This window comes from Podarcis melisellensis (assembly GCF_964234715.1).
Source record: "Podarcis melisellensis genome assembly, chromosome: 8".
Lineage (NCBI taxonomy): Eukaryota > Metazoa > Chordata > Lepidosauria > Squamata > Lacertidae > Podarcis > Podarcis melisellensis.
The window spans coordinates 14,301,014-14,324,320 of record NC_138540.1 but is presented as its reverse complement, the minus strand read 5'-3'; the positions used below and the strand labels follow the sequence as shown (position 1 = coordinate 14,324,320).

General features: G+C 48.7%; 1 protein-coding gene across 5 annotated transcripts in view; it reads right to left on the bottom strand.

Annotated features, from left to right (window-relative positions):
* Window positions 1–23,307, bottom strand: part of UBR4 (ubiquitin protein ligase E3 component n-recognin 4) — a 141,967-nt gene that overhangs the window by 92,644 nt on the left and 26,016 nt on the right. For 3 of the 5 annotated variants that reach the window (XM_081923331.1, XM_081923332.1, XM_081923334.1), the window contains exons 24-46: window positions 23,025–23,147; window positions 22,041–22,270; window positions 20,595–20,719; window positions 20,236–20,333; window positions 17,959–18,116; window positions 17,159–17,368; window positions 15,576–15,677; window positions 14,514–14,614; window positions 13,323–13,521; window positions 11,826–12,014; window positions 11,196–11,259; window positions 10,249–10,440; window positions 9,539–9,609; window positions 9,200–9,347; window positions 8,844–9,074; window positions 7,854–8,024; window positions 6,552–6,734; window positions 5,142–5,300; window positions 4,511–4,663; window positions 3,844–4,071; window positions 2,241–2,398; window positions 1,198–1,369; window positions 50–266 (exon numbers count right to left, since the gene is read on the bottom strand). In XM_081923331.1, the coding sequence (XP_081779457.1) occupies window positions 50–266; window positions 1,198–1,369; window positions 2,241–2,398; window positions 3,844–4,071; window positions 4,511–4,663; window positions 5,142–5,300; window positions 6,552–6,734; window positions 7,854–8,024; window positions 8,844–9,074; window positions 9,200–9,347; window positions 9,539–9,609; window positions 10,249–10,440; window positions 11,196–11,259; window positions 11,826–12,014; window positions 13,323–13,521; window positions 14,514–14,614; window positions 15,576–15,677; window positions 17,159–17,368; window positions 17,959–18,116; window positions 20,236–20,333; window positions 20,595–20,719; window positions 22,041–22,270; window positions 23,025–23,147 (3,682 nt within the window). The remainder of the gene's footprint in view (window positions 1–49; window positions 267–1,197; window positions 1,370–2,240; window positions 2,399–3,843; window positions 4,072–4,510; window positions 4,664–5,141; window positions 5,301–6,551; window positions 6,735–7,853; window positions 8,025–8,843; window positions 9,075–9,199; window positions 9,348–9,538; window positions 9,610–10,248; window positions 10,441–11,195; window positions 11,260–11,825; window positions 12,015–13,322; window positions 13,522–14,513; window positions 14,615–15,575; window positions 15,678–17,158; window positions 17,369–17,958; window positions 18,117–20,235; window positions 20,334–20,594; window positions 20,720–22,040; window positions 22,271–23,024; window positions 23,148–23,307) is intronic. The other 2 variants (XM_081923333.1, XM_081923335.1) reach the window with 1 other exon arrangement.

Below are 23,307 nucleotides of genomic sequence, written 5' to 3'. Positions count from 1 at the left end.
ACAATGCAGAGAGTGTATGCACCACTTCACGGTCCCTAGCCAATCTGACCTTGCAGCGACTTACTGATGGCCGCCGCTTTGCGCTTGCGGACGGGCTTCATGATGCTGATGACGCTACTGGGCTGGAGGGAGGGTTGGAGCCAATAGGACGTGTTCTCCACGTTGGCCATGTAGATCCGCAGGCTGCCATCCTCGCACAGGAGGATCATGGTGGTCCGCTGCTGCTCGTTGCAGGCCGTGTGCCGTATGGCCACCATGTCTTGGATCTGGAAGGCCAAAGATACACAAAAGGTAAGCAGCTCCTTACATTTCCAACGGTGAGCATAAGCCAGTATAGCAACGTGCAGAAAAGCAAGGCAGCATTGCGACACAAGGGGCAGTAAAGGCAAGCGATGGTCAGAACTGTGACAGAGGTAGCTAGAGACAGTAAAGGTAATTGACGGTCTAGTTCAAGGATGCAGAATCCCTGGGATGCAGAATCTGTGTGGCTTTCCAGATGTCATTGGGACTCCAACCTCCATCAGTCCCAGGCATCATGGTCAGTGGTGAGGGATGAAAGGGAGTCATAGCCCAGCAACTTCTGGGGGGCAGCACATTGACTGCACCTTCACTAGGGCCATTGAACACATTGAGATGCCTTTGGAAAAGGGGCAAGGGAAATGATCAGTCAAAGTGGCACCATTCCGCAGATCTTCATATGCATTTAAACTACTTAATGAAATATGGAACTCAGTAAGTTTAAAACAGACATGGGGGGGGGTGAGGAGGTAAGAACACAGCTAGATCTGCTTCTCTGTCCACCACCCATTGCAAGAAATTGAGAAATATAAACCAACTGAACGTATAAATCTTACAAAAACAACGTCAAATACAATGTGATGGAGCCAATCCAGAAAATCATGATTCACAGAATCACCAGCAAGCTGGCAAGTTATTCTTTGGCAAATAAAATCCTATGCTAACACACAGTATTTGGAATACGGTGATACTCTGCAAGCCGATTTAATGTTACATTTTTACATTATCAGGCTGTATAATTTTCCATTCACTGTAATTCTACTCGGTTTACTGGGTGCTCTTGTTTTTTTTCTTCCTCCCTAACTTGAGAGAGCCTCCTCCCCTTTGGCTTTCCCTGTCACCTATGGAAACTGCCCAAAGGGAGAAGGAGTCTGAAGACAAAAAAGCAAACACACTGACCTTTGCTTTAGCCGGTAAGGTTTTAATTTCCTGGATCAAGAAAGTGTCTGGCTTCACCATCACCACCAGAGGGACGCCGGTCGTCTGCTGCACACAGCACACCAGGCCAGGGTGGTTCATCACCTCTGACCACTGGCAGAGTGCTGGGGAGGTCTTGCTGCCCCCGTTGGAGCTGCAAGGGAAGGTAAAGTCAGTCTAGCATCACAAGCAGAGGCAACCGTGGACTGGTGGCTCACTCCTCAGTATACAGTGGTACCTCTGGATGCGAATGGGATCCGTTCCGGAGCCACCAGTAGAATGTAAGATGCGACTGTGCGTGCACGGGTTGTGTTTCGCCGCTTCCGCACATGCGCATGACGTCATTTTGAGCATCTGCACATGCGCGAGCAGCGAAACCCGGAAGTAACGCGCTCCATTACTTCCGGGTCGCCGCGGAGCATAACCTGAAAATGCTCAACCTGAAGCATATTTAACCCAAGGTATAACTGCATCAGGGAATGTTCCCTGCCTGAAACTAGGGAGAGCCGCTGCCAGTCAGTGTAGGCCATACTGAACTTGATGGTCTGCCTCAGTATTAGGCAGCTATGGTATGAGGGTCCTAGCTCAGCGGTAGAGCATCTGCCTTGCAAGCAGAAAGTCCCAGGTTGAATATCTCGCAGCATCTCCTAGTACGGCTGGGAATGTCCTATGTCTGAAACTCTAGAGAGCTGCTGCCAATCAGTGTAGACAATGAAGAGGGCATTTTCCTACGTTCCTGTGTTCTAAAGGAAGAGTTATAGCTCAGTGGAAGAATGTCTGAAGTCTCAAGTTCAAAACCCCATGGACTCGCTCATCGGTATCTCTAGGAATGTTCCCCGCCTGAAACTAAGGAGAGCAGCTGCCAGTCAGTGCAGACTGTACTGAGCTAGGGGGACCAGTGGTCTGGCTCAGTAGAAAGCAATTTCTTATGCCCCTATGCTCCACAGCCTACTGTATAGAAAGGTGTTCCTAACAGCCACCTCACAAAATGCCACAGGAGCAGGAGGTGGGGGAGCTGGCCTCACCTTTTGACATTGATGGGGAAGAGACGCATGACTTCCAGCGTGGCCCGGCTGACGGTGGCCGCAAAGGACTTGCCTTGGCAGTAGCTGAAGAACAGCATCTGCAGGACGTGGGAATAGTAGACGGAAACACCGCCTCCGGCCACCTGACCGTTGCTGTCCTGCAGGGAACAGGGAGAAAAGAGGCATGTCGGCACCTGAAAACCTCTGGATGCGACTCAGGACTGTGAAGGCTATCAAGAAGGGAAACTGGGAAATGCTCTCCCTGGCCCAAACGCTGCTTCGATGTGGCATTTGAGAAAGTTCATGTGATGCCAAGCCCTCCTGAGTCAAAACTGCTTGTGTGAGGAAAGGATGTCAAGGGTGATGCAGTGGCAAAACTAAGGGTCGCCAAGGGAGTACCCGCAAGCGCCAGCAGCGCCCATGAAAAGTCTCAGGGTTGCAGCCAATCCAATGGGACAGATTTATATTCCTGCATTGCAGGGAGTTGGACTAGATCAGCCATTCTCAACCTGTGGGTCCCCAGATGTTGTTGAACTACAACTCCCATCACCGCTAGCTAGCATCGCCAGAGCTCAGGGATGATGGGAGTTGTAGTCCAACAACATCTGGAGACCCACAGGTTGAGAACCGCTGGACTAGATGATCCTCAGGGTTCCCTCCAACTCTACAATTCTCTGATTCTATGAACGTGAGTCCCACTCAAGAGGAGATCCACTGAAATGAAGAGGCATGAAAACTTAGGAGACTGCTGGATCAGGCCAGTGGCCCATCTAGGCTGGCATCCTGTTCTCACATTGGCCACCCAGATGCCCCAACCCATAAGCAGGACCCGACCACAAAAGCACTTGCCCCTCCTGCAGTTTTTAGCGACTGGGTCAAGTAATTTAAATGGGTCTACTATGTGTAGGGCTGGGTTGGGGACAACGCAGGAAAATATCCTCTCAGGAATGCACAATAACCTGTTGCTCTTCCTGCTCAATTTCCATTTGCGCTTGCTATACTGAACATACCCTCTTAAACACACGGCCACATTTTGAGGGATGCCAGGAGACATGTTCCAGAAGGGGAAGAGACTGAAACAGGATCAGGGCATTGGGGGGGGGGGGTGAATGCAGTGAATTGCAGTCCTGTTAGCTTAACTGGAAAAACTGGTGGAAAGTATTGTTAAGGATAAAATAACTAAGTATGTAGAAGAACAAGCCTTGCTGAAGTAGCCCTGACTCACAAACCTATTAAGAGTTCTTTGAGAGTGTTAACAAGCTATAGAGATGGTGTATTTGGACTTTCAAAAAGAAGTGCCTCACCAAAGACTGAGTAAGCTTAGCAGTCAAGGAATAAGAGGAGAGGTCTTCTTGCGGATCAGGAACTGGTTAAGTAGCAGGAAGCAAAAAATAGGAAAAAATGGACAGTTCTCCAAATGGGGAGATGTAGAAAATGGTGCCCCGCAAGGACTGGTACTGGGACCTGTGCTTTTTAACCCTAACTTTTAACCCTAACCCTAACCCTAACCCAGAAGGGGAAGAGCCAAACAGAGAGGGGGGTCTTGTTTAAGGCTGTCATGTCGTATTGTGAAACCTTCATCAATCCAGCAGTGCTGTGTTACCTTCAGGTCATCGTGTGAGATTTCTAGGACATTGGTGACATAGAAAGGGCCATGCTGGGCACTGCTGGCTTCCTCCATGAGCTGGGTGTAGATGTAGCCGGCAGATGACATGATGACCACAATGTTCTTGCCCTCTTCGTTGAACAGGAAAGTAATGTCCCTGATCTTGGAGCTGGGCAGCAGGAAGTAGAAAGTCGGGCTCAAGGCATCCACCGAGAGGTCATAAATCTGTTGGAACAGAAGGGACAGTTAGTAGTTTGGGGCCAACAAAAAGGGCTACAGTCAGAAGCTAGATGAATGCTGATGGACTAAAGGCCAATCTGCTGGGAATCTCAAATGGTGAGAGCAATGCAAATGCTCAGGTCTAACTTCTTGGGGCATCTGGTTGGCCACTACGAGAACAGGCTCTAGATGAGTCAAAATGCTGTGGCTAGACTGTCGATGGGGACAGATTGTCACCAGGACATAACTCCATAGCTCCAAAGTCAGCAGCGTCTGCCCACATGCTATGGGACCAGGTTAAAAAAAATCACATTAATTTACAATGCTCTTAGCAGCTTGGGTCCAGGATACCCAGCTGAGGAGCAGCACAATGGCAACCTTCTCTAGATCAGACCCTAAAAGGTCCCATCCTTTGCCCCCAACCTGTTTCCCAACTTCACTGCACCTTCACAAAATCCGCAGTGACAATGGCGAGCTCCGTCTGCGAGCCTGGCAGCCACACAGCTTTGATGATGAAGTTGCCTGTGGCCAGCTGGGGGTGAAGGACCAGGTGGTCGGAGACGGATCCAGAGCTGCTGAAGGTGAGCACATGGCAGTCCTGTCAAGAGAGAGAGAAATGGAAATAAACCGATTAAATGTTGGAGAGAACGCCTAAGTTGTTAATATACGGAAACTGGAAAATGATTGATGGATTGCATTCATATCCCACTTTCTCTCTAAGGAGCTCAAGGTGGCGCACATGGTTGTTGTTGTTCTTCTCCTCAATTAATTCCCACAACAAGGTAGGTTAGGCTGAGAAATGAACTTCAGGGCTAAGTGGGGATTTGAACCCAGGTCTCTCCCCGGTTCAAATCCCCCCCCCCCCCCGGTTCTAACCACCACTAGGCATGAGGCATCTCTTCCAAGCTGTCCTATGTTTACACCCTTTTTTAACTATGTCAAGGTAGCTTTTTTGTTGTTGTTTTCTAACTGGAGAGAGAAAATATTTTATCCCACTGCAATAAACGGACCCAATGTAGTCATGCCAAGAGAGGCAGCAGTGCTGTGGCCCCAGAGGCTGCTGCCATGCTTTTTACCTTCAGCCCACACACAGCCAGGTAGTCCTCCTTGCAAGGGTTCCCCGTCAGACTCAGCACAGTGAAGGGAACCGGGGCTGATGCCAGGCGAGTCAGGGTCAGTTTCCGTTTGCTGGAGTCGGCTTGCTTCAGCAACGCCGAGAGTTGCAAGACCGTGATCTGCATTTAAGAGCAAAATACGATCATGAGATGTTGCAGAGAGTGTGTGTGGAACCGAATAGCCCAGAATTGCCAGCTTCATCTCTACGGTACCATTATGGCCATCAAAGTTTCCCAGACCCCACTACAAGACTATGTAAATGCACAGAGCTTTGTAAGGCAACAATGAGAACAGTCAAAATATAGCTAAGCTAAACAGTTGTGTTAAAGGGGGAAAGAATGTTTTTGTGAGACGCTACTGATAAATGGGAGCCTGGTAACTCAATACAAAAAGAGACAAGTGAGAATTTCAAGACAAGGAGCTAACTTTGTGCATTTACAGACAAGATAGTTCTTTATTTCTGTAGAAGGATGAACTGCTAAGTAATGATATATGGCACCAACAAGCTATTTTATTATGCATATATATAATCAAACGTAAGAATATTAATACTCTAACGTATTTTGAACTTAATAGTTATTTATTTATTGCATTTATATCTCACCTTTTCTCCAGGAACTCAAAGTGGCATACCTGGTTCTCCACCTCCTCATTCAATTCCCACAACCATGCGAGGTAGTTTAGGCTAAAAGACCTACTGGCCCAAGGTCACCCAGAAAGCCTCAGCTTACTGGGGATTTGAACTCTGATCTCCCAGGTCCTGGACCAGGGGTCGGCAACCTAAGGCCCGTGGGCCGGACGCGGCCCAATCGCCTTCTCAATCCGGCCTGCAGACGGTCCGGGAATCAGTGTGTTTTTACATGAGTAGAATGTGTCCTTTTATTTAAAATGCATCTCTGGGTTATTTGTGGGGCCTGCCTGATGTTTTCACATGAGTAGAATGTGTTCTTTTATTTAAAGTGCATCTCTGGGTTATTTGTGGGGCGTAGGAATTCGTTCATTTTTTCTTCTTCAAAATATAGTCCGGCCCACCACATGGTCTGAGGGACGGTGGACCAAAAAGACTGCTGACCCCTGTCTTAGACCAACACTTTTAAATACCACACCATATGCTGGCTCTCTGATGGAAGAAGCTTATGGAGCCGTATCAAAGACTAGTCCTTCTCACAGAAGACCCACTGAAGTTGATGGACAGGACTAATTTTGTTTTCCCCATTTCAGCAGGTCTACTCTGGGTAGGACAAGCGTCATTCGTAGTGTAATATGCATATGTGGAAGATTAAATAAAACGTATTGATTTTAAAAATACACACACAAACTGCAGGTGGCTGCCCCAAATGTAGATGCTTCCCTGCTCCGTCTAGACTTACCTTGCCCTTCTCATGGCTGACGGCCAGATGCTGGCGGCGCCCATGAGGTGAGGAAAGCACGCACATGGCCACTCGCCGCAGTACATGGGCGCTGATCAGCTGCCGGATGGTCTGGCCCTGGTCCCCGCTGTAGTTCATGCGGACGTTCTCAAAGGCACCTTCTTGGGAGCCGAGAGTTGGCACCTGGGGAAGTGGGGAGAGCACAGAAGAGACCAAGCCAGTGAGTGACGCCACGCCAGAGGAAGGAAGAGTCTCTGCTCACGCTTAATACTGGGCAGAAGCCATAACAATGAACTCTGCTTCCTCCTGGCTATGACAGAAGAGCGTCTGGAGCCCTGCTAAGGCTGAAGTCAAAGCCTTTCAGAGGAGGAGGAGGAGGAGGAGGAGGAGAAGAAGAAGAAGAAGAAGAAGAAGAAGAAGAAGAAGAAGAAGAAGAAGAGGAGGAGGAGGAGGAGGAGGAGGAGGAGGAGGAGGAGGAGAAGAAGAAGTTTGGATTTGATATCCCGCTTTATCACTACCCGAAGGAGTCTCAAAGTGGCTAACATTCTCCTTTCCCTTCCTCCCCCACAACAAACACTCTGTGAGGTGAGTGGGGCTGAGAGACTTCAGAGAAGTGTGACTGGCCCAAGGCCACCCAGCAGCTGCATGTGGAGGAGCGGAGACGCGAACCCGCTTCCCCAGATTACGAGTCTACCTCTCTTAACCACTACACCACACTGAGGGGGCCCTTAAGCAGCGAGGTGTAAAGTGGATAGCAAAAAGTTTCTTCTCCCACTCTCAGAACACTAGAATTTGTGAACAGCCCATGAGGCTGAACTCTGGGAGATGAGGGACACATAAAAAACAGGACTTATTCACGAGGCACAGAGTTAAAACTGTGGAACCTCGCTGCCATAGGAAGCAGACATGGCCACCAACCTGGGCGGCTCTGAAAGAGGACTGGACAAATTCATGAAGAGGGGTACCAATGGCAACTAGCCATGATGACTATTTTCTGCCTCCACAGCAGGAGGCAGCAATGCTTTCAAATACCAGCTGCTGGAAACCTCAAAAGGGGAGAGTGCTCTTGTGATCAGCTCTTATGTTCTTATGTAAAGCATGAAAGTAAAGAGTAAATGCCACCTCCTGTGTTCAAAGACCTGCTACTATTTCTGCAGCAGGGCTCCTGCTGATTGGAGCCAACTGGAGTGAAAGGAGGTGAGATGGCCACTGGGGATGGGCTCCTGGGGTCCCTCTGGAGAAGGGAAGGCTATTGAGGAGCTGCTGCCCTGTGTGCGTCAAAGGAAACCACAAGGTTCTTACCATCAACTGATCAGTCATTTCCACCGTCTTGTCCAAGGTGTGGAGCTCGCTGAGGGCCTGCTGGGCTCGGCTGCTGCTGCCCATGGCAGAGGCCTGCTGGAAGTTGACCTGGATGGCTTCCATGAGGAAGTTCAGCATGTCCAGCACCAGAGGAGCAAAGGAGAAGTTGGCCTGCAGCAAGATTGGTGAGGGGTGGGGAGAGAAAAGGAAACAGCCTTAGTAGCCTCCTTGCCTCTCAAGGACCCTGGCAGAAAATCAAGTAAACAATAGGGAAGGGATATGGTTCAATGGGGGACGCGGGTGGCACTGTGGGTTAAACCACAGAGCCTAGGACTTGCCGATCAGAAGGTCGGCAGTTCAAATCCCCAAGAAGGGGTGAGCTCCTGTTGCTCAGTCCCTGCTCCTGCCAACCTAGCAGTTCGAAAGCATGTCAAAGTGCAAGTAGATATATAGGTACCGCTCCAGCGGGAAGGTAAACGGTGTTTCTGTGCGCTGCTCTGGTTCGCCAGAAGCAGCTTAGTCATGCTGGCACATGACCCGGAAGCTGTACGCTGGCTCCCTCGGCCAATAAAGTGAGATGAGAGCCACAACCCCAGAGTCGGCCACGACTGGACCTAATGGTCAGGGGTCCCTTTACCTTTATGGTTCAATGGTAAGAATATCGATTTAACTCAGAACTTCATTCTGAACCATGAGGACTAGACTCTTACTTTATTTAGGGGAAGCTCAGTGTCAGAGTGCCTGCTTTGCATGCAGAAGGCATACGCTTCAATCCAGGAAAGGCTGGGGAAACACTCCCTGCCTGAAAGCCTGGAGAGCTGCTGCCAGTCAGTTTAGACAATACTGAACTGGTTGGACCAATTGCCCTAACTCGGCCTAAGGGAGTTTCCTATGTTCCTGATCTCAAGGGGCAGGTGCCCCCCACCCTCCCCATGGCATTACCAGTCTCCTCCTTTGAAGAGAAAGGCCTTCAGCCCAGCAAGGCCATACCTGGGACTGCAGCTGTTCCCGGCAGCCCTCCACGTTCCGGCACAGGCTGCTCTTCTTGGGCTTCTCCTCGTCAGACCCTCCCCGCCCGTCGTTGATGGAGGTCTTGGATTTGTCCGTGGGGGAGGTGCTGGAGTGCCGGACGACGCTCTCAGGGACGCGGGTCTCGCTCTGGAAGGCAGACTCCTTCATGGTGGAGCTCATGCCGCTGCTGGGCGTCCTCTTCACCAAGGCCTGCAAAATCAGGAGCAGGATTTCCGTGTGGTCAGGTTCAAACGTGGCACGTGGCTTCACCCCAGTGGTGTGCCACCAACAACACCCCAAAGATCGCAACACCCCCGATCACCAGAGAAGCGTACCAGGCAGCTGCCGTCCTCCTTTGCCCCACAGTCGCAAAAGAAAGAGCCGTACTTGGCGTACGAGATCTCGTGGTCCTTGTGGCAAACCTTCGCACAAACAGTGCAGACCCCGACACCGTCGACCATCTTACAGGTGTGGCAGTGGTACCTGCAAAGCGAGGGTTTTTATTTTGGTTGTGTTTGCATGATGACTGGCTGCTGGATGACCAGCACAGCAATGGGCACTTCCCCCTACCCTGGGTCACCAGGACAGGGCTATCAGGCTGACAAATGCCACAAGACAACAGGTGACCACAGAGAGGCCCCCCAACTCAAATTTCAAAATCAAGGGTGACTCACCAGTGTTGGTTCATGAATTCTTTCTGAGTGATGGTAAACGTACAAAGTTTGTTGCAGAGCGAGTCCTCATCCTACACACATACACACACCAGAGAGGAGAGGAAAAGGACTTTTAGCTGGAAAGCTACACAAGCTCTCTTCAAATCAATGTTTACACAATGGCTTTGTACTCACAACCAGCTGAAGAGGTATCAGACCTGTGGGCTGAATGCTCCTTTATTTTATTTTATTTTATTTTAATTAAGAATTTCAACAGCAATTTATCAAAAATATATCATCCTCATTCCCCCCTATTTTCCCCTCCCCCTCCCCAAACCAGAAACCCCCCTCCCACCCCCTCCAGACTTCCCTCAGCTCCTCTTTCTGGTTTTTCAGCACATGTTAATCTCTGCATGTTATAAAATTGTAAAGATTCTTAATTTATCTATCTATATGTTACCAATAAATTTGTGTATGTTTATTCAAAACCTGAATGCTCCTTTATTTTGAAAAGTTTTACTATCACATCTGTTGCTTTGGGAAGATTAAGAGCCCTTCTAATTTTAAATTCAACCAATCCAAGTTAGCCTCATGCAAAGGCAAAAAGGGAAGCCTTAAATGCAAGGGGTCTTTTACAATTTAGTGTTTTGTCTTCATAAACCTTTTCATAGAACACAGTGGTCTCGCCACTTTGCTAGACTGGTTTGCCAAGCGAGTCTCAGGCCACCTACCGAGTCTTCAGCTTGGGAGTCCTCCTCCTCCACAGCCAGCTCCTCCACCCAGTCTGAGTCCACCTCGATGGCCCGCTCCTCCCCATCGACTGAGAGGTGGCTGGGGCCCTGCCCGCCGGTCTGGCTCAGGGCATTGGTGACATCAGCCAGGTAGGAGACAATATGGCAGGTGCATTCCAGGATAGTCACGTGCTGCAAGAGGTAAGAGGAGGAGGAGGCATTCAGTCACACAGAAAGCGGCCTTTTCTACTAAATCCTGCTGCAACGTGACAGTCAGGCTGCAGCATTGATTCTGCTGAGAGACTCAAGCCTGTGGACCTCTCTGTTCTGCCCCCTGGGACTCTCCACCGAGCATGCCCTCCCCAAGTGCTTTTGCCTGGCTGGAATATGCCCCTTGTTCCAAGAAGTCCTCTCTCCACCACTGCACTGTGGATGGGCCATAGCTCAGTGGTGGAGCACCTCTTTGCAAGCAGAAGGCTTCAATCCACAAAGGCATCTCCATGTAGGGCTGGAAATGTCCCCTGCCTGAAACCCTGGAAAGCTGCTGCCGGTCAGTGTGGACCATACTGAACTAGGTGGACCAATAGTCTAACTCAGTATAAGGCAGCTCACTGCCATGGCAAGTATTCAGATATACCTTCCAAGTCAATTCTACTAAACTGCACAAAGCAAAGCTGGGTTTCTCTGGACTGCATCCACCCGGGTAGAATCCCAGAGTAGACTGCCAGAGACCACAATGCTTCCCTCAACTGTTGGGCAAAAGTCACCATGACAGACCGAGCACAAGATTATCTATGCAGGGAAGGATTGCCCTTGTGTTCAGGAAGGAGGCTCCATATTGCCCTGTCCTCCATCCCTTCTTCCCTGGCTCCCCCTTGGTGCTTCCTGATCTACAAGACCACAAGGCAATTAACTGCACATACCCCTTAAGCAAAGAGAGCCGTTACCTTTCCATGCATGACGTTGGCATTCATTTTCTCAACGACGTTCTTCTGAGACAAGTATTTCTTGCTAGAACAGCGTGAGATAAAAAGAGTGGTTGGCGGGGAAGATGGCAGAAAATTGGCCTAGAATATTGGATCTACAACCCAATCACGGGGATGACAAGTCCCAATGAAATATGGCAGCAGCATTTGGAATTCATCATCTTAGCTCTGTACGCTTTCTGTGTCAGGTCGGTTTTTGTCGTAACATCTAATTCAATGTATAGTCTCTTGAGAACGTACTTTATTTTATGATGCAATGGCTACGAACCCTGGTTGTTGTTTTGTTACCACTGCCCCCCCATTTTCTTTTTACGTGTTTCCTACCAGATCGTTCTTCATAATGATAATTAAGTCTTGAAAATTAAAAGAAAGAAAGAAAGAAAGAAAGAAAGAAAGAAAGAAAGAAAGAAAGAAAGAAAGAAAGAAAAGAAGGCATGCCCTGCCCCAGTGGCACAGTTCACTGTTCCAGGCTATGGACAGGCAAACGCCTTTGCATCTCAATACAGACCATCCAACCACCTTAAGCCATTTCTGTTCAGGAGAGAAAGAGGCCGACACACAAGACAAGGCACTTCCCACCACCCTTCTTACCATCTGCTCAGCCAATCGACGGCGGCGCTGTGAAGCTGGAGGTGCCCCGCCCCTTGACCGGCGCTGGCCAGTGTGGCCATGACTACCATCAGCTCAGGAAAGCCGGTTCCATCACCATTTGCCAGCATCTCCGTGGCCATCGGGATCAGGGTGCTCAGGAGGACAGTGCAGGCGCCTTCCCCGACTTGGCTGGAAAGGCAAGACAGTAACACCCCATCACACTGAGATCAAGTCATTCCCATTTACTTACTGCAGGGAAGCATCCTGACAGCTCATGCTTGTAACCACTTGAATCGAAACAGGGGTTTGGGAGACTAAGGGGGAGGGCAGCCGCTCAACGGCAGAGCGGCTGCTCCAATCGCCGGCAGCACCTCCAGGTAGAGCTGGGAATCTGCTCTGAAACCCTGGAGAGCCACTGCCAGTCAGTGTATGAATCACTGGTTCCTGAACTGTTTTCAGGGCCCCAGCACCCCCTTGGTTCCATGAACTCATCCCCAGCGGCCCACACCCTACAAAAAGCATCATGCAGAATAGTGGTTTGCACGACCTGCTATGGAGGGTAGTAATACAATGAAACTCAATTATCTGCATATTCATTCCAAATCCAATCAAAGCTATTCAGGTTAAACAATCCAGCAAATTGATAAACCTGATCCAGTGATACATTAATGTCTGATGCTGTATTATTTTTAATATTCAGTTGGAAGCCGCCCAGAGTGGCTGAGGAAACCCAGCCAGATGGGCGGGGTATAAATATATAATAATAATAATAATAATAATAATAATAATAATAATAATAATAATAATAATAATTATTATTATTATTATTATTATTATTATTATTATACCAGCTTTTCAAAGTCTGCTAGTTGCAAGAGCCTCCGATATGACGCTTACTAACTACTTTGTTGGCGGTTAACTTCTTAATAATAAATAATAAATAATAATACAGTGGTGCCTCGCAAGACGAAATTAATTCGTTCCGCAAGTCTCTTCGTCTTGCGGGTTTTTCGTCTTGCGAGGCATTCGTCTTGCGGGGCACCACTGTAATATTTTTTTATTTATACCCCGCCCGTCCCAGTTCAGAAAACTGGGCTCAGGGTGGCTAACAACAAATTTAAAACACTTAATTGTGATACAACAAAAAACAGCATAAAATACAGTATAAAAATGTGAATAACAATAAATTCAAAAATCAATTTAGGGGGGAAACCATCCAATAAACATTAGATGATCAAAGCCTGAGGAAGTGGCACCAGTTTCCCAATGTCTGATTTCAAGTCCCTTAGCAGGAGTCTTGCATGACCAACTCCTCTGCCTTAGGGCCCTCCTAGGTAATTCCACCCCCATCCCCAGGGGGCAGTATTGCCCACTTTGGGAACCACTAGTGCAGAGAGTACTGAGCTAGATAGACCAATGGTTTGATTCCATATAAAGCAGCTTCAGGTGTGGCTAAAAACTAGAAGCTCCCCACCTGGATGGGGCCGATCCACCTACCTATTCTCTCGGACAATGTAGGTTGTCAGCAGCTGGAGCAGCTGCCTGTTCTCCTGCACCACCTCCAGCTGGTCAGACTCTTTCGGGGGTGAGGTGGTCATCCGGGTCAGCCAGGCCTGGAGGCGAACAGGCTCCACGCATGCCAGCTGGGCCAAGGAGCCGCACAGGCGCAGGAGGCTGGGGTTGGGGCTCTTCTCAGCTAGAAGAGATAGAGAAAAAGAAGGTGGAACTGAGCAATCAGCAAACTCCACGGAAAGCCAAGAGAGGTCACAATTCAGGGGCAGAGCACCTGCTTTGTATGGAGAAGAGCCCAGGTTCAATCCGCGTCACCTTGGGAAAGGGCTGGGGAAAGACTCCCTGCCTGAAGGCCTGGACAGCTGCTGCCAGCCATTGCAGACAATAGTAGACAAGTGGTCCAACAGTCTGACTCACTGTATGAGGCAGCTTCCTCTGCTCCTAAGGCAGTTTCCCCAAGGGCTCACCAGCATTTATTTTACCGGGGGTGGGGGAGAAAGAAAGAGAGGGAACCCTCTATCCCAGTGGAGCCACCAGCTGTCGTTGGACTACAACTCCTATCATCCCTGGCAAGCAGGACCAGTGTTCAGCGATGATGGGCGATGTAGTCCAACAACAGCTAGAGATCCAGGTTTGAGAAGCACTGCTCTATCCAAATACTGCAGGCCAAATACTGCATTTTGCAACAAAGGAAAGTGAGTTATCTGATGAGTTTGCAAAGGAAATCTGGTAGATGTCTGCAAGCCTATTTTGCAGACCCAGTTTCAAGAGATTTTTGCTAAGCAACAGTGTGTCTATAAAAAGAGAGCTGTAGAAATTCAGAAGCAGCTGCCTTGTTCCTTGAATTTAGGCAGCCACAAAAGGGGAGAGGAAAAGAGAAGGATGTTATCCCACAAGGAGGAATGGAGATAAGGGTTTTTCACATGATCTGACGCAACTGGGGCTGGCAGTAGCTTCCCTTCCTCCCTCCCCTCCATCCGTCCAACAGCCTCAGTAGTAGCTGAGGGAAGGGGAAGGTTTCAGATGGAACCGGGTCCATACACCAATAACCATATTAAAGCAAGCACCTCACTACGTTCTGCACAACGTAGCAAGCATTAAATGCAGCAAACAGTTTATTATTCCTGTACAAGTCAAAACTATAGCCACAAAGCAGGACCGAGCAGGACCACTCACTCAGCTGGAAGAGCTTGGTGAAGAACTTCAGGACCCTGTTGCAGAACTTCGCCGAAAGGCTTTCGTTGGCTGTCGCCATCATGATCTGCACCAGTTCTCCACTGGTTCAAAAGGAACATTAGATAGAAGGCATTAGACAAGATGGCTGATAGCCATACAACTTACGTTAAGTGTCACGAGCCTAAGAAAATGTTGGAATTTGCATTCCGTCCTCCCCACACTACATGCCATTAAGCCCCATTGATGGCAAAATGGAACTGCCATGTTTGGAGACAGCATAACTTAGAAGAGCAGATATATGGGATTTAGGGGCTTGTATTAATTTGCAAAGCCCTGACCACCTTTGGTCCAGAGTGCCTCAGGGACTGCCTGAGCCCTTAAATTCCAGCTCAGTTGCTGGGACCACCTGCAGGGAGCATCCTTGGGTCATTCCCAGAGTAGGAGGGGCTCATTTGACAACAATGATACAGAGCCTTCAGTGCAGGCGCCTTTCATTTCATGCCTGCTGAAAACTTTTCTATTCTGTCAGGCCTATGCAGGTGATTAAGAATGCATCTTTCCATAGCAGCTTATTTCTGATCTTAGGATTTATATATGGTTTTTCATGTGGTTTTTGTAAACCACTCTGGTTATGAAATGCAGTCTGTAACTATTTTTATAAATAAGTAAGTAAAAAAGTAAATAAACAGGGGAAAAGGCTTTGGCCTCTATTCCTCTACTTATGCTTTTCTTAGAGGCATCTGTCTGGACACCTTTCAAAACTAGATGTACCTTTGCTTAGGCTCTTAGCGCATCTCCCAGCCTCCACAAAGCTCCAGATGTTTTGAGACCACAACTCCCATCAGCCCCAGTATATACAGGGAGCTGTCATTCAAAATATCTGAAGGGCACCAAGTTGGCAGAGGGTGACATAGCCAGTGGTGGTGACCCCTGTTGAACTACATCTCCCATCATCCTTAGTCACCTGGCCAAGCTGCACAGGAGACAGGAGCTCGGCAGCACCTGAGCAGAAGGGCATGTCAGAAATGCGGAGGTAACAGGGAGGTGGGTGGCCATGCTCACCTCTCGGAAAAAAACTCTTCCATCGCTTTCCGGGCCTGGCTGCTTTCCAGTTGCTTTTCCAGATGCTGCAGACATTCTTCCAAGATGGATTCATCAAGGCCACTAAGGGAAGGGGAAATTGTTTTTCCAGAGATGGGAACTTTACCTAGAGGTTAAGTCTTACCAAGCACGGGACACATTTTTAACAGTGGGGAGGGCAGCATTAGTTATCCACTTGTGTTAATGGGAGGAACCCACTGCAGCCATGGCAGTTCAGCTTTAAAAAGTACCGTATTTTTCGCTCTACAGGATGCACCTGACCATAAGACGCATCTAGTTTTAGAGGGGGAGAACAAGAAAAAAATTATCTCCCTCTCTGCGGAGCGCTCCTTCAGTGAAGTGGCAGGAGAAACGGAGCCCCTTCAATTTCTCCTCCTGCTTCGCTGAAGGTGCACTGCGCAGCAAGCTTCGTGTTGCTTTTGCTGAAGCCCGGAGTGCAAGACTCTCCTGGCTTCAGGGATAGCCACTCGAAGCCTCTGGAGGTTTCGCGTTGCTTTCGCAACTGGAGAGGCGCTGCACAGCTTTCCCCCTCTGCGCAGCACCCTTTCAGCCCTCCGGAGCTCCCGCTGCGCTCCAGAGGCTTCGGGCAGCTATTGCTGAAGCCATGGAGCCTACATTTGCTCCATAAGATGCACACACATTTCCCCTTAATTTTTGGAGGGGGAAAAGTGCCTTATACAGCAAAAAATACGGGAATTTGGCCAATGGCCTATCTAGTCCAGCATCCTCTTCTCACAGTGGTCAATCAAATGCTTGTGGTAAACCCAGAAGTCCTTCTTTATACAGCACAGAGTTAAACTATGGAAGTCACTCCCACGGGAGGGTGTGGTAGCCATGTTAGATTAAAGCTGCAGCAGGTTTTCTTTCAGGGGGTTGGACTGGATCACCCGTGGGGTCCCTTCCCAACTCTATAATTCTATGCTAGTTGCTTAGAAATGCTCAAGGCCTTTCGAGGGCTTCTTATCTCATGAGCTGCATTCCCTCTGAGGGAAGAGGGGCAATAGGGCCCCACCTTTTTAGTGAATCAGCAGAACAACAAGGAGCCTGCAGAAGAGAGCCAGCTAAGACCAGCTCTGTGGTTCAGCTGTAGAGAAACAGCTACATGTGTTACATTTGGATTTATCTGCACAAGGGATTTGCTCTGCTGAAACTGTATATAAAAGCGCTTTGGAAAAGGATGCAAGCAATGGAGGACATTGCATTGCCTCCAGGGAAAGAACCAGGCATATATTTAAGCAACAGCCACCAACCTAGATGGCTTTAAAAGAGGACAAATCAAATTCATGGAACACAAGACCAAGGAGATGGCTTTTGATGGCTACTAGCCTGGTGGCTATGCTCTGCCTCCACAGTCAGTGGCAGCAACGCTTCTGAGTAATAGTTGCTGGAAACCTCAGGAGGGGGTGTGCTCTTGTGCTCAAATCCTGCTTTTCGTCTTCCCATTGGTTGAGCACTGTGAGAACAGGATGCTGGACTAGATGGGGCCTCATCCAGCAGACTCTTCTTATTGCTCAAGGCATTTAGGGCTGTGGAAGAATCCATACCTGTTGGGGTCAGAGTGATTGGCCAGGATGTTGTAACAGCCCATAATCAATTTCTCATAGACGCGTGACAGGAACTCATCCGATTCCGCTGGGCCCAGGATCCTCTCGAGGGAGTTGCTGCTGATCTCCGCTACGCTCTCCGTGCTGGTCTCCAGGAGAAGGGGAAGCAGTGTGCGGATGACCTGGGGTGGGTTCAGTTCATCTGACCAGCTGGAGGTGGAGGGAGGGAAGGAAAATAGAGCATTCAAAAGGCTGATGAGGAAGGGGCCCGTAGCTCAATAAAGGAGCACCTGCTTTGCAGGCAGAAGGTCCCCATTTCAATCCCGTCAGATCCCTAGCTAGGGCTGGAAAAACCACCTGTCTAAAACCTAGGGGAGCTGCTCCTAGTCTGTACAAACAATACTGACTAGATGGGACCAATGGTCTTACTTGGTACAAGGCAGTGTTCTGTGTTCCTTCGTCTAAGGCAGCCTTTCTCAACCTGTGGGTCGCCAGATGTTGTTGAACTACAACTCCCATCACCCCTAGCTAGCAAGGCCAGAGCTCAGGGATGATGGGAGTTGTAGTCCAACAACATCTGGCGACCCACAGGTTGAGAACCACTGGTGTAAGGGAAGAGCCCTAGCTCAGTAGAAGAGGATCTGCAATGGTATCTCTGGGTAGGGCTAGGAAATGTCCCGTCTGGGGAGCTGCTGCCACTCAGTACTCAGATATACAAGACAGATGGCCCACCCCAAAGTGATGCCCATTGGTCTAGATGAAAGAGGGGCTGTCTGTGAACCAAACACATTTCAGCTTACACAATGAGGTCACCAGTGAGCCTGACCAAGGAGAGGAGGGTGCGCTTCAAGGAGGCCGCAAGGGGAAGGCTCTGGCTGCAGAGGGTGCCGAGGTGGGCGGCTTGAACCGCGCTGATGTAGCTCTCCGCTGGGATCGTGTCGTTGGCAAAAGCGTTGCGCTAGAAGCAAGCAAAAGAGCATCCAATGCTTGTTCTCCTCACAGTAGGCCCACTAAATTAATTAACATGCCTCTCCCAGGTCCATTCATTTCAGAGTGTCTACTCTGAATAAAACTGAGTTAGCTCCAACTCATTTGCTTTTGTTTTTTAAATACATTTCCTATACTACCCTCTTCATTTAATATTTATTCCAGGGCTATTTAGAATGCACAATTAAGAGTGAGTAAAATACACAAGAAAATGTTGTTTTTTAAAAATCAGCAAATGAATACACTAACACGGAAAAATTGACTTTGAGCGTGTATAAAATTTAAGGGGTTGTACTCAGTACTGGGCTACGCAGAGGAGATCCACTGAAATGAACGGTCCTAAGTCAGGCATGTCCATTCATTTCAATGGGTCTACTCCACGTAGGACTTAGCTGGCTACAGCCCTAAACTAAACAGCCCAAGGGAGTGTTTCATAATCAGGTTTGGGTGGGTGAAAATACAGATGAGAAAGCTGCTTCTTTTATGGCCACCAGCTGCAGCTGTATGAAGAAGACATAAAAGGCTTCCACCGGAATGGATACAATCTGCCTCCATGATTAGAGAAAGTGATGCTTCTGAATACCAGTCGCTGGAAACTGCACGAGGGAGGGTGGTCTTGTGTGTGGATTCTGCTGGCGGGGGGATTCCCCCATCGAGGCATCTGGTTGGCCACTGTGAAACAGGATGCTTCACTAAATGGGCCACTGGCCTGATCCAGTGGGCTCATCTTCTGGTTCTTATCACACCATAAGGCAAGCTTTTACTTCCAGCACAGTCTGTGGGAACTTCCGTTTGTATATTGCTTTTGCTTTACTGCTGTTTGCTTGGAGACGAAGGGAAGCAGACATGTTTTTCCTGTGTTCCTGAACTATGCTGAATAAATTGCTGTAAAAAATGCTCAAACATGTCTCTGTCCGCCACTTTCGTTGTGAGGATTTATTCACTCTGCTGATAAGAGTGTGCCGAGTCTCTAAACGTATCTGAGGCTTGTGTCACTGACTGATGCTGCACCGGGAACTGGAGATCATCCGGCTGCCGGCCGGTGGCTGGAGCCAGCTGGGGGCCTGCCAAATTCCCCCTGTCTCCCCGGCAGTATCCCAACAGTGTTAAGCAGAAGAGGAGATGAAACCAGCGGATGAGCCTGCCATCTAGTGGGCAGAGAGGAGAGCTCACCACTGTAAAGGTCCACTGAATGGGGACAAGGAGGAAGGAGAGGAACATGTGAGAAGGTGAAGCAGCCAGTGTGAGCTGCTTCCTTTTCCCAACAACCGAGTTGTTATCGTCAGACTAGGACCTGAGAGACCAGGGTTCAAATCACCTCTCCGCCATGAAGCTCACTGGGTGACCTTGGGCCAGTCACCATCTCTCAGCGACCTACCTCACAGGGTTGTTGTGAGGATGAAATGGGGAAGGGGAGACCTGTATACACCACTTGGAGCTCGTGGGAGGAAAAGGCAGTATATAAATATATAGGTAAAGGGACCCCTGACCATTCGGTCCAGTTGTGGCCAACTCTGGGGTTGCGGCACTCATCTCACTTTATAGGCCGAGGGAGCCGGCGTACAGCTTCCGGGTCAGCTTCCGTGGCCAGCATGACTAAGCCGTTTCTGGCGAACCAGAGCAATGCACGGAAACACCATTTACCGTATTTTTCACTCTATAAGACGCACCAGACCACAAGATGCACCTAGTTCTTAGAGGAGGAAAACAAGAAAAAAAATATTCTGAATCTCAGAAGCCAGAACAGCAAGAGGGATCGCTGCGCAGTGAAAGCAGCAATCCCTTTTGCTGTTCTGGCTTCTGGGATAGCTGAGCAGCCTGCATTCGCTCCACAAGACGCACAAACATTTCCCCTTACTTTTTAGGAAGGAAAAAGTGAGTCTTATAGAGCAAAAAATACGGTACCTTCCTGCCGGAGCGGTACCTATTTATCTACTTGTACTTTCACATGCTTTCGAACTGCTAGGTTGGCAGGAGCAGGGACTGAGCAACGGGAGCTCACCACGTCGCGGGTAGCAAATAGGAAAAAAAATATGTAGCCCTTTGCCACTGCAGCCAGAAAATAATAATATTTATAAAACTGGACTTACCCATGAGCCAATGTTTGGGAATTCATTGGTGTGGATGTTGTTCCATGATTCGCACAAAGACTGCACAGCTGAAGGCAAGTTCTGGACAAGGGCTGGCCCTGCTCCACAGAAGACAGGCAAACAAGAGACATGCTTTCAGGGCACGAACTCAAACTCCACCCAGGAACTTCATGGAGTTGGAGAGGCTCCAAGCTCAGCTGCCCGCTTGCCTCCTCCCCCAACCAAGTGGAGATGCTGGAGACTGAATCCAGGACATTTTGAATGCATGTGCTCTACGTACGGAGGAGCCGTAACATCATCTGGGAATGCAATCACAGCAGTGAAGCCACACCAGGGAAGGAGGGCAAAAAACAGCTTACCTAAAGTGTTGGATTTGCATCGGCTGGAGCCGATAGCCAGGACGGCTGCATAGCCCTGTAGCTTCTCCTCTGTGGGCTTGTTCTCAGAAGCGCCTTCTTCTGAGAGGCTCTGCAGTAAGTAAGACCTGCACCAGGGACAGGGAAGGGAGGTTGGGAGTTCCCGATTCAGACTTTTGGGGGTCTCTGAAAAAGATATCCCCCTCTCTCAAAATACTTAGAACTTCAGGCCACCTGGAGAAGCTGAAAGCTGGACGATTCAGAGCAGGCATAGTCAAACTGTGGAACTCCCTCCCACAAGAGGCAATGATGACCTCCAACGTGGATGGTTTTAAGACAGGATCGGATAAATTCATGGAGGAGTTCAATCTTTTAACATTGTCTTTTATGTATTATGACTTTGCTGTTGATTATCGTCTAGTAATTATTTCCTATAATAGATGAAAGTGAATTTTTGTTTCGCTGTTATTTGCCGATATCCCAAGGGTTAATTTTATAGTGCAATATCTTATTCTAAATTGATCGTTGAACATGACTTTATTTGATGTAAGTTGCTTATTTTAAAGTCATATTTTTATTATTACTTATTTGCGCTGGATCAGAGTGGCATAGGATACGTGCTTTTTGTTGTGAATTGTGCTTTTGTCTACGGTTTGTAAACTGCCTCGCGTGTATCGATATAGAAAGGTGGCAAACAAATTAAAAGTGAAATGAAAAATGGAATGAAATGAAATGAAGGCTAAGGATATGGTCCATCTCCACTGTTGGAGGCAGTAACACTACTGAATATCAGCTGCTGGGAATCACAGGTGTGAAGAGTGGGTTGCTGCATTCAGGACTTCCTTAAGGGCTCCCCTTAATGGGCATCTGGTTAGCTGTTGTGAGAACAGGCTGCTGGAGTAGATGGACCCTTGGGCAGATTAGGCATGGCTCTTCTTATATTCTAAGGCAGGGTTTCCCCAACTTGGGTCTCAACCCTAGGTAGCGGGACCAGTGATCAGGGATGATGGGAATTGTAGTCCAAAACCAACTGGAGACCCAAGTTGGGGAACCCCTGTTCTTAAACTACTACTACTACTATTGTTATTATTATTATTTTGTACCCTGCCCATCTGGCTGGGTCTCCCCAACAAAGTTTAAAAATACATTAAAATGTCACACATTAAAAACTTCCCTGAACAGGGCTGCCTTCAGATGTCTTCTAAATGTCAGGTAGTTGTTTATGTCCTTGACATCTGGTGGGAGGGCGTTCCACAGGGTGGGCGCCACTACCATGAAGGCCCTCTGCCTGGTTCCCTGTAGCTTTGCTTCTCGCAATGAGGGAACCGCCAGAAGGCCATTGGTGCTGGACCTCAGCATCCGGGCAGAACGATGGGGGTGGAGACGCTCCTTCAGGTATACTGGGCCAAGTTATACAACCCTTCCAGGAATACGATGCAGCCCACTTACCTGGTAAAGGTGGCATAGGTGTCGATCAGCTGCAAGGTAGCCGGGAGCAAGTTCTTTGTGATCTCAGACGACTTGTGGGGGTCGGTCTCAGCGGCCAGCTTGGAGAAGTGCTCGTCGAGGGAGACCTGGACCTTGGAAATGGCGGCGTCCAGGGTATAAATCGACTGCAAGCTAGGGATCTCGTGCAGCCTAAGGATGGTGGTGCAGTCGATCCCACAGAACGAGGAAATCTTTGGAAAGAATGGCAGCTGTTATTTTTACTGAGAACTTTTGGATCCCAAACCTTCCCTCCTAGCAGGCCTGGGGTGGCTTCAATGTAGCCAACTTGTTTTATTCTCAAAACAGAACCCTGCAATATCACGTTAGGTTAAGAGAGACTTGCCTGAAATCACCCAAATGAGTTTCACAGACACAATAGGCTCGGGAATCTGGGTCCTCCACAACACATTCTAACTTGCCCTTTGCTAACCAGGTGCCAACAGCTGTGCTGGGCAAGCCTGATTCAAAAAGATGTCTGAAACATCTGGATATTGCCAGGTCGTTCTATTATCATTGTTACCCTCCATGGAAGATTCAGGACAGACAAAAGGACTTGTTAACCCAGTGCATAGTTAAACAATAGAACTCCCTCCCATAGGAGACAGAGATGGCTGCCAAATTGGATAGCTTTAAAAAAAGAGGATTGGACCAATTAACGAGAGAAGATATGGATATCAGTGGCTCCTAGTATGGTGGCTATGTTCTGCCTCCACAGCTGGATGCTGCTGGAAAACCACAGAGGGCAAAAGTGCTCTTGTGCTTGGGACCTGCTTGCAAGTTTGCCACTATGAGAACAGGAGGCTGGGATACACAGGCCATTGCACTGATCCAGGATGTTCAATACGTTCTTGCGTATCTAAGTCCTCTCACTACCCTCTGCATTGCATCAGAGCAGGTAACACAAATCCAGCTGCCGCCACTAGTTCTATGCCCCTCAACACACACCTGTCTGGCAAAGTACTCCTCTGCTATTTCCACGTCGTACTTCACACAGCTGCACTTGACCGAGGTCAGCTCAACGAGAGAAGTGGCGTGTTCAGATTTCATGCCCTGCTTAACAAGGTGATCCTAAGCGAAAGGAGGAGAAAACAAAAAGATATAATACACCGTGGGAAACAGAACTGCAATAGGCCTGCAGCATCCCTTACGCTGAAAGGTGATTTCATGAAAAGTGCATGCCATAGTGAATCAAATGGGTAGCTTCCGGGGTCTCAGCAGCGCATGAGAA